General features: G+C 39.1%; 1 protein-coding gene across 2 annotated transcripts; it reads right to left on the bottom strand.

Annotated features, from left to right (window-relative positions):
- Positions 1-241: 241 nt before the first annotated feature.
- LOC118706458 (spindlin-3) lies at positions 242-2,469 on the bottom strand. 2 transcript variants are annotated; one of them, XM_036415793.2, is made up of 2 exons: positions 2,126-2,469; positions 242-1,711 (listed from the first exon to the last, which is right to left on the bottom strand). In XM_036415793.2, exon 2 carries the CDS (start codon positions 1,707-1,709, stop codon positions 933-935), a length of 777 nt encoding a protein of 258 aa, XP_036271686.1. In that variant the 5' UTR covers positions 1,710-1,711; positions 2,126-2,469; the 3' UTR covers positions 242-932. The 2 variants fall into 2 exon arrangements, with proteins under 2 accessions (XP_036271686.1, XP_036271685.1); XM_036415792.2 differs by having other exon boundaries at positions 242-1,906; positions 2,126-2,466.
- Between the last annotated feature and the right edge of the window lie 7,868 nt (positions 2,470-10,337).

Here is a 10,337-nt window from a genome sequence, read left to right as displayed (position 1 = left end):
CTTTTCATTTTGAGGTCCTGGACAGACTTGACAACATTTGATAAACTCAGGCTATACCGTGTGACTGAGAACTCTAGCTAAATCCTGGCTTAATGCTCCATTGGGTTGGCAAAGACTATTTGTGCTAAAGTCTGCCTGTAGGGCCTGCATTTGTTAAAACCCACTCCAAGTCTGCAGGTCCTACCCAGAGCTATTGCAGACAACAGAGGTTCTAATACCATTGATGAAAAACCTTGATTTCTCCACTTGGGAGTTCAGTTCCCAAATGCTTGCCCTCTTATTAATTTCAAAAGGTTTCTCAGCCTATACTTATATGCTAAAATGAAAAGTAATTACCCTCTTGATTTTGCAACAAGTTGAGCAATAGATGTAAGAACCAGAAAGGGAGCGATATGTTAGTCTTACTCTCAGTACCAACAGAATTGAAAATGCAACTTGGACAGGAGACCAAAATGGCTTCCCACTCTTCCTCAAAATTACACTTTGAAGCTACCTGGAGAGAAGAGTTAAGGTTGCAAAGAAACTTACCCAGCCAGTCATACTTAACATCTCTGGAAGCTTCATAGTTCAATGAGTAGAGAGAGTCCGAGTGTCCAAAAGAATTAGGCAACAGGTGTTCACCTATATTTAACTATTAACACCAGCAAAGACAGAAGTAGGGGCCAATGGCTGTCAGACTTTACCCTTCTCACCAATTAGATCAATCAATCACTGTCCTGTGGGAAGGAACCTGTAAAAAAAAAAAGATGGAGAGAAGAGCAAAAGCTTTCCTTCCCAAAATGTCTGAGTTTCAGCTCCTTTTTCTTTGGCCAGGCAAAAAGCATGCAGAAAGCGAGAAGATGGTTCTTACAAATTGGAAAGCAATCAAAGACGTGGTGTGTGCACAGATTTTACAAATAGTCTCACATATCTGGCAGATTCCAAGATGACATCTAGGTTGTTTTCACCAAATCGTAGACATAGATATGGAAATCGTCGTCAAACTTGATGAAGTACACAGAGGGTTTGGCTTCTACCTGATGAATGACCATGCCAGTTCTCTTGGAGCCATCGTCTTTGGCATATTCCACCTGTTTACCTACCAGGCTGTCTATGACTTCTCCCGGCTCCCTCTCTGCAGGAGAAGAATCATTGGCCTCGGGAAGGATGCGCAGGTCACCGTCTTTATAATCATCTAAGAGCTGGTACATATAGAGAACAGGATCCTTTTCATAGGTAATGTAAAACCATGTTTTCATGACAGGTGCCTGAGCCAAGACCATCCCCCTCCATTCATTTTTGGAACCTTCCTCTGTCTCAAAAATATGTTCCACTGCTTTGCCAATCAGAATCTCTGTTAAGTGTGAATCACTGATTGTAGATGATGCAATTCTATTAGGAAAGACTTCAAGTGATGACACTCTTTCATCTTTATGCAGCTCCAGTCCATAAACACAGTCAAAGCCATCATATTTGATAAGATACAGAGAGGGGTTTACAGGTACCTGATCCAGAACGGTTCCCTTCCACTGTACCAGAGGCTCGTCTCCGTCTTTCCATCCGTGCCGAATTCTGCAGCCCACGATGTTCCTTGGAGGCTGGGAGGGGGGTCTGCTCCGGTGCTTCTTGTGTGCCGCCTTCCTCTTCATCACGGAAACCGGCACACCGGCATGCCTGGAGCCTGTTCTGGACCGCTGCTCTGCAGCCGCCTTTGCGAACGGCGGCTTCATGCCTGAGAGAAGCACAGTTGCAAGGCAGGCCAAGAAAGGAGACTGAGAAAAAATCAATTCAAAGTATGACACGCTGAGCTTTGTCTCCTAATTAGTGCACTCCGTGCACCCACGCCTAAGTTCCTCCCGAAGGCTGCAAATCAAGGTATCCTGGCGTGTGCCTGCAGTAACCTTCCTCCCAGGCAGGCTCGTTCCAGCTACGCAAGAGAGAGAGAGAGAGAGAGAGAGAGAGAGAGAGAGAGAGAGAGAGAGAGAGAGAGAGAGAGAGAGAGAGAGAGAGAGAGAGAGAGAGAGAGTTGCCGTTAGGGTCAAAGAAATAGGGGGCACCCTCTATTCCTCCCACCCGGCTTCCAACATCGTGCCAAGTGGCACAGACTCCCCAGAGCCTCACGTGCCCAAATCAGGCACTTTGCTACCTTCGCTGCGTGCCTGGAGGGGAAAGATGATCAGCAGGCGCCAAGAAGGAAGCTCGCTGAAGCTGGTGGAGGAGGAGGATCCTCAGACGAAGTGCGTGGCAGGCAGGCGAAGAGGATGGCGGCTTCAGCACGGAGCTCAGGGGCCCCGCTGCGTCCCAGTCGGCAGCAGAGGCCCCTATGCCACTTCGGGATCCCACCAGCCGCTGCTACTGCTGCAGCAGTCTCCTCCCTCTGTATCTCAGCTTCCTGCCAGGAGAGTGGCCTCCCCTTCCTGCCAAACAACGTGTGCCCTCCTCCCCCAACTCTCACGCCCACCTCTGCCCGGAGCTTGGGAAGCGCTTCTTGGTTCCTTCCTGGACCTGCCTCTTTCCAAATCAGGAGCAGCCCCCGCTCACATCCTCCCCCCTCCCCCCCCCACATCTTTCTCCAGTTCAGAGCTCCTGGGCTCCCTGCTCCCACACTACCTTAGCCCAACCTCAGTGCCCCTGCCCCATCTGCTTTCCATCTTCTAGGAATTCGCCCTTTCCTTTACCCCGTGCCTTTCTGGAGTTATTCTTTATATACAGAAACCTGCCCTTCCTGTCATTTAAAGGGATTTGTGGTAAAATGAGAGAAATGCATTAGTGCTCAGTCTGCCATCTTGACCCAATCTCTAGGTAATTTTAACTCTCTGGTCCTTCCCAGACTTTACTTCTTGAGGGTAATTTTTTTTTTTCTTTTCTCTTTCTCTCCCCTTTTCATCGGCTGCTAAAGAAATGTATGCACAATGCGGGCAGAACTCAGAAAATTGACACAGAGAAAGTCAAGTGTAAGCTCACCTCCCATTCCCCCCACCTCAGAGCAAAATATGAACATTTTATGTTGCCTTTTCAATAAGCACTTGCAAAACTGGAATAATTTTGCATATGCATTTTCATGGTATACTCTTTTCCATATAGGATATAGATATAGAATATCAGTTTATTAGATATTGTCTTATGCATTTCTGTAGTACCTTCATTAAAATCGACATAAGGATATTTTCATAATTTAACCATTCTCTCCAATCAGATGTTTACTTTTGTAAGCAAAAGCTTATAAATGATGCTTGCACATGAATTATTAATCTGTTCTTTTTTACTGTTTAAGGTATTACATATGTTTCATCTCCCCCCCCCCACAATTGACCACCCCAGCCACTCCCACCCCCAAGACAAGTCCCCACCACCCCAGTGTCTATGTCCACTGGTTATGCTAATATGCATGCATACAAGTCCTTTGGTTGCTCTCTTACCCGCCCCACTCCCCCGTCTTCTCTCTGAGGTTGCACGGTCTGTTCAGTGTTACCTTGTCTCTGTCTCTATTTTTGTTTGTTAGATTATGTTGATAATTCTATCGCACATTTGAGTGAGATCATGTGATATTTATCTTTCTCTGACTGGCTTATTTCACTTAGCATAATGCTCTCCGGTCCATCCATGCTGTTGCAAATGGTAAGAGTTCCTTTTTTACAGCAGCGTAATATTCCATTGTGTAGATGTAGCACATTTTTTAATCCACTCATCTGCAGATGGGCACCTAGGCTGTTTCCAAATTCTAGCTATTGTAAATTGTGCTGCTATGAACATAGGAGTGCATATGTCCTTTCTGATTGGTGTTTCTAGATTCTTGGGATATATTCCTAGGAGTGGGATTACTGGGTCAAATGGGAGTTCCTGAAGAGACTGTCTTCACTCCATTATATGCTTTTGCCTCTTTTGTCAAATATTAATTGAGCACAATTAGGTCTATTTCTGGGTTCTCTGTTATGTTCCATTGATCTATATGTCTGTTCTTGTGCCAGTACCAGGCAGTTTTGAGAACAGTGGCTTTGTAATATAGCTTGATATCTGGTATTGTGATCCCTCCAACTTTGTTCTTCTTCCTCAGGATTGCTGTGGCTATTCAGGGTCTTTTTTTATTCCAGATGAATTTTTGGCGAGTTTGTTCTAGGTCTGTGAAATATGCCATTGATATTCTAATGAGGATTACATCGAAACTATAAATTGCTTTGGATTGTATGGACATTTTAATTATGTTGATTCTACCAATCCATGAACGCGGTATGTTCTTCCATTTGTTTATTTCTTCCTCTATCTCTTTTTTCAATGTCCTGCTGTTTTCTGAGTACAGGTCTTTTACCTCCTAAGTTTATTCCTAGGTATCTTAATTTTTTTTGGTGCAAGGGTAAATGGGATTTTTTTTTTTCATTTCTCCTTCTGTGAGTTCATTATTGGTGTATAAAAAAGCCATAAATTTCTGGGTGTTAATTTTTTATCCTGCTACATTGCCGAATTCATTTATTAAGTCTAGCTGGTTTTTTTGTTGTTTTGTTTTTGTTTTTTATGAAGTGTTTGGGGTTTTCTATGTACAATATCATGTCATCTGCAAATAATGACAGTTTTACTTCTTTTCCAATCTGGATGCCTTTTATTTCTTCTTCTTGTCTGATCACTATGGCTAGCACTTCCAGCACTATGTTGAACAGGTGTGGTGAAAGTGGGTATCCTTGTCTTGTTCCTGTTCTTAGGGGAAATGGTTTTAGTTTTTGCCCATTGAGTATGATGTTGGCTGTGAGTTTATCATATATAGCTTTTATTATGTTGAGGTGTTATCCCTCTATTCCCACTTTGCTGAGAGTTTTTTTTCAAGAAAGGGTGTTGCATTTTGTCAAATGCTTTTTCTGCATCGATTGATATGGTTATGTGATTTTTGTCTCTCAATTGGTTTATGTGATGTATCACATTTATTGATTTGTGGATATTGTACCATCCTTGCATACCTGGAATAAATCACACTTGGTCATGGTGTATGATCTTTCTAATGTAAACTGTTCTTTTGAAAGAAATAATCTAACAGAAACCTATAATCAAAACAATTACTATAATTATAATGGGAATTTAGTATTTTGACACTGTGAGTTTATAAATCTATGGGAAACACCATTTTTTCCCATTACAGCCATTTTAGTGAGCATGAAGTAGTATCTGATTGTGGTTTTAATTTTTGTTTCCCCGATGACTAGTAATGATGACCATCTTTTCATGCTTGACATTTGAGTATCTTCTTTGGAGAACTGAAGTTATCTGTTCATTTTTAAATTGAAGTGTTTCTGTTGGAAAATCAGCTGAAAGCATTATGGGAGCTCTCTTGTATGTAACTTAATATCTTTCTCTTGCTGCTTTTAAGATTCTCTCTTTGTCTTTAACCTTTGCCATTTTTAATTACGATGTGTCTTGATATGGGCCTCTTTAGGTTTATCTTGATAGAGACTCTTTTTGGTTCCTCAACTTGTGTGACTTTTTCCTTCATCAGGTTAAGTTTTCAGCCATTATTTCTGCAAACAGGTTCTCAATCCCTTGTTCACTCTCTTCTCCTTCTGGTATCTCCTTATGATATAGACATTGTTACACTTGATGTTGTCCCAGAAGTCCCTTAGACTTTACTCATTTAAATAAGTATTTCTCTTTGTTATTCTGCTTTGGTGCTTAATGTTATCTTGTCCTCTAAATGGCTGATTTGATCCACTGCTTTATCTAACCTGCTGTTGATTCCTTTTAGAGTTCCTTTATGTTTGGTGTATTATTTCCAGAGATTTTTAGTTTAAGTGAGAGGAACTGGTAGAAAAGGAGCTACTCCATCTTAGCCATAACTGGAAGTCCCTCAGTACCATTAACACACTTACTTTAGGGTATCAGGCCAGGATCCAAAGGCTGCAGATTCCACTAATGTACTTCTAAGACATGATAATTTGCTCTGTGCTGATGATCATGAGGTAAAAGGCACAAATATATTGCTTGGTATAATATAAAGTTGACCAAAATATCAAGAAAGTACTTTGCATTTTTTATACACTATAAAAATGACCATTACCTGAGTAAGTGATTCTACCATTAAGACCTATAACAAAGAAATAATTGGAGGTGCAATAGTGAATGTAGAGGGCATTTATTTTTTAAAACTACTGTAATATTCAATATAAATCCCCAGTGATATGCTAATGGTTATTGGATGACATGAGAAACACTTAAAATACAAAATGTTAATCATTAGTACATATAACCTGTAATAGAACACCGAAACAGCACATAACACATATTTACCTGTGATCCCAATGTTGTAGAAATATTGAATATGTATTTACACATGTGTGTTTAGTATATATGTGTATATATTTTTGATACAGTGTTTTATTTCTTTTGAATATGAAAGTAGTCCATGATCATGGTAAAATGTGAGAAGTGCAATAGAGGTATGTATTGAAAATTTGCCTGATATAAATATTCAGCAAGGTGTCCTTACCATGCAGCAAAATGATTATATCAATTGAAATGATTTTGGAGACAAACCACAGAAACCCAACTCAAAGTAGATTATGTAATAAATACAATTATTTTCTCATGTAATGGAGTGTCCCAAGTTTGGTCAGGACATGGTTTGATCAAAGCAATCATGCTTTTTCTCTGTTTTTCTCTTAACTCTTTTCTCTTCTATATGATCAGTCTGATTTCTCTTACACTTCACTTTGATGAAGAGGATGAGATTAATGCAAGAAATATTTTAATCAGAACACACCCAAAGAATGTAGAATGTAGTTTCTCCACACAGAAGGATAGAATAGATGTTTTGGAGAACACCATAGTACCCACCACAGGGTTCTATAGTCTTTTACTATTTTCTTTTATATTCCATTGATTGGTTTAGTAGGATTCCTTTCACTATGGGAAAGAGATAAGATTCATTTGGAAGCACATGAAAACAGGACAGAGATTCTGAAGATTTTAATGGCATTGTTGACATATTATTTAACAACTAGTAAAACAGAATTTCTAAGGAGCCATCAATTCTTCATTTTTCCAAGTAAAAGAACACTGGAAATAGGAAAGCTTTCTAATATGCTGTCCAAAGAGAATAAACTAAAAATTAGATACATTTGTAAAGCTATTTCTAAACATTTTAGCCTTCAAAGCCTTTTACAGTTAAGGCTTGACCTACTTTCCAAATTTCATCTCCAGTACCTCTCTTCAATTCATCATATTCTTCAGCCATATTGTACAGGTCATCATACCCAAAACAGAGCACATGATTCTAAGCATTAAGAGTTTTCCTGAAGCTAATATTTAAATAAAATAAAATAAGAAATCTAGTAGATTCACTGACCTTTCCACTTTCTTGCCTGTGGGAGAAGAAGAATGTATCAATGGCTCTTTTCTGCTTTGATAGAAAATTTTACAAATACTTTCTTTAGGAACACAGAGATATCAATTAAAACATTGTTATAAGGGAAAGAAACTATCAAGTGTGACAACCAATCAGAATTACATATTTCTATGTCAAGGAAACTGTCACCGGACGAAATTCAAACGTAGGCATTCTTTCACAATGCTTTATTCAAATTATACTTCCAAGGACAGATTTCTATTAAATGAGAACGGAACAAATTGATAACAGATATGAAAACTAACACAGGTTGCCATATTGTGCAGGAAAAATAAATTTGGTATATTTGCAAATTTTCTTAATATAACGTCTGATCAAATAAATGTATTTGAACTGGTTATGTTTCTAGAGAGCAATCTCTTTCCCTTAATACTGCAGAAGGAGGAGAGATCCCTCTTATTTAGTTTGAAATTTTTAATATATATTTTATTGATTTCAGAGAGGAAGGGAGAGAGATTGAACCATCAATGATGAGAGAAAAAATTAATGTAAATTATAAAGACTTGTAATTTAAAAGCCAGTCTTCAGAATTTGTGTTAGCAAAACAAAATAAATAAATAAATAAATAAATAAATAAATAAGATCTTCTAAAGCTAAGTGTTATTGGCAGAAATGGAGTGAAGGAGGAATAGAATTTTACTTAAAAATAAAATTAGAAGCTATATGCTATAGATATTAATTTTCTCCAATATCCATACTTTGTATGCAATCCCTTCCACCCCTTTTCTCACCTTGGAAACTTGTACTTTTTTTGTAATTCCAAATTAAATATTGTACCCTCTTTGAAGATTTTCAAGAATTTACAATGAATAATTAATTGCTCCTTTATCAAGCACCCATATATACCTATTTTAATCATACTACTATTTTTCTCTTTAATTATTTTCTTAAACATTTTATGACCTACAGTCACAAAACTGGTAGAGCACATTCCCATGTATTCTTCACCTAGTTTTTCCTAATGTTAACATCTTACATAACTATAGCACAATTATTTTAAAAAGTAGAAAATTAACACCAGCACAACACTACTAATTGCAGCCCTTATTAGAATTTCACTCATTTTCCCACTAATATTTTTTGTGTGTGTGTGTACCAGAATCTAATACAGGATACCAGCTGCATTTAGTAGTCAGGTTTCCTTAGTCTCCTTCACTCTGTAACAGTTCCTCAATTTTTTCATAACCGTGACACTTTTGAAGCAAAAATAACCTTCAATTTGTTTTCTGATGTTTTCACTCAAGTAGATGGAGATAATGCATTTTTGGCAAGAATGCCACAGGAGAGTTATATCTTTGATTCATCACATTAGAAAGTGCATGACACTAATATGACATTATTGATTATAAATTTGATAACTTGGTTAATGTTTTCTCCATTGTAAATTTACATTTGTTTTCCTTTGTAATTAACACATATCTTGGAGGAGATATTTTTGTAACCAGACAACCAAGGGGTCCAGGCTTCCTGTCACTACTTGAGCCAATTAAGCAGAGACAGGGTTGAATCATATGAATCATATAAGTGTTTATTCCAATACTTCTGGCAGTATGGGAGAGCAGCAGGTCATCCACAAAAACCTGCTCTGCCCCCACATAAGCCAGCTGCTTATATAGGGTGGAAGGGAAAAGATTATGTGGAAAAGTAAGCATTACAGGCATGGGAAAGCAGGCAAGGTGTAATGGTTATAGGCAATAGGGCTGGGGGTGCAAAGGGTGGGCACCTCTGGGACTAGAATGTTGTAAATCTTTCCGTAAGGATAGGCAGCTCTCAGAAAGGGAGGATGGACTACATTCCGATGTTAGCTCCCACAGGGACACTGGCACCTGTTCCTCTAGGCCTTTTCCTGAAATCATACAACCCAATCTCTCTCTGTATGACTCCAGTTTGCCCTGTGCCATTGTCGTTCTGCCAGAGCTCAGGACCAGTGCACGCTAAGATTTTTTACCTTGGCCCTTAAAGGGTGCCTGACAATGATAAAATTATTTTCTTTGTGGAAATGTTTTGAAGACTGAATGATTTAATACGTGTAAAGAATCTAGAATAGTCCTAGCACATAGAAAACACTCTCTATGTGCTTATTAGATATTACATAAGTAAAATGGCTTCAATAAAGTAGCAGTCTCCCATCTCACTCTGATGATAACATCCCTGGCACTGGTGTTCCGGGCTGGGGAACCCAGCAGAGGGCTGAGACCCCTTTCTCCTAAGGTAGGGCCTCTACTGCTGAGACATCTCTCCAGAATTTCAGCTGCTGCACGTGGATGTGGGGCCAGCCCTGTTCATATCTCCATCCTTCTTACCAGTCTTGAAATGGCTGCTTCTTAGTTATAAGACTTCTTCAACCAGTCTTTAGTTGGTTATTCAGGTTGATTGCTCTATAATTCACATGTAATGCCCATTTGGTCTTAGGAGAAGGTGAGTATAACTTCACATACTCTGCCAAGTCTGTCTGGATTCTTTCACTTAGCACAATTTTTTAAAACATATTTTATTGATTTTCTACAGAAAGGAAGGGAGAGGGACAGAGAGCCAGAAACATCGATGAGGGAGAAACATCAATCAGCTGTCTCCTGCACACCCCCTACTGGGGATATGCCCGTAACCAAGATACATGCCCTTGACCAGAATTGAACCTGGGACCCTTCAGTCCGCAGGCCAACGCTCTATCCACTGAGCCAAACCGGTTTTGGCAATTAGCACAATTTTTAATGGTTCATGTTGCAATATGGATCAGAACTTCATTCCATTTTCTGACTAATATTCCATTCTGTGTATATATTATATGTCTTAGTCCATTCAGCTGGTATAAATACATACCTTACGTGCAGGAACAACATTTCTCTCCACTAATACCAGCAGCGAATATTTTAGCAGCCGATGGCCACGTCATTAGTCTTGTACTGACTTGTTTGGTGTGCGCAATAGGAAATATCTCGCCTTTGGGGAAAAAAATAGGTTTATTTGTGTTCCA

Source organism: Pipistrellus kuhlii, unplaced genomic scaffold, assembly GCF_014108245.1.
Source record: "Pipistrellus kuhlii isolate mPipKuh1 unplaced genomic scaffold, mPipKuh1.p scaffold_m20_p_51, whole genome shotgun sequence".
Taxonomy (NCBI): domain Eukaryota; kingdom Metazoa; phylum Chordata; class Mammalia; order Chiroptera; family Vespertilionidae; genus Pipistrellus; species Pipistrellus kuhlii.
This window is presented reverse-complemented; position numbering and strand designations above follow the sequence as displayed.

Excerpts from the sequence above, each read along its gene's own strand:
- LOC118706458 (XM_036415793.2), bottom strand. The coding sequence starts at position 1,709 with ATGAAGCCGCCGTTCGCAAAGGCGGCTGCAGAGCAGCGGTCCAGAACA.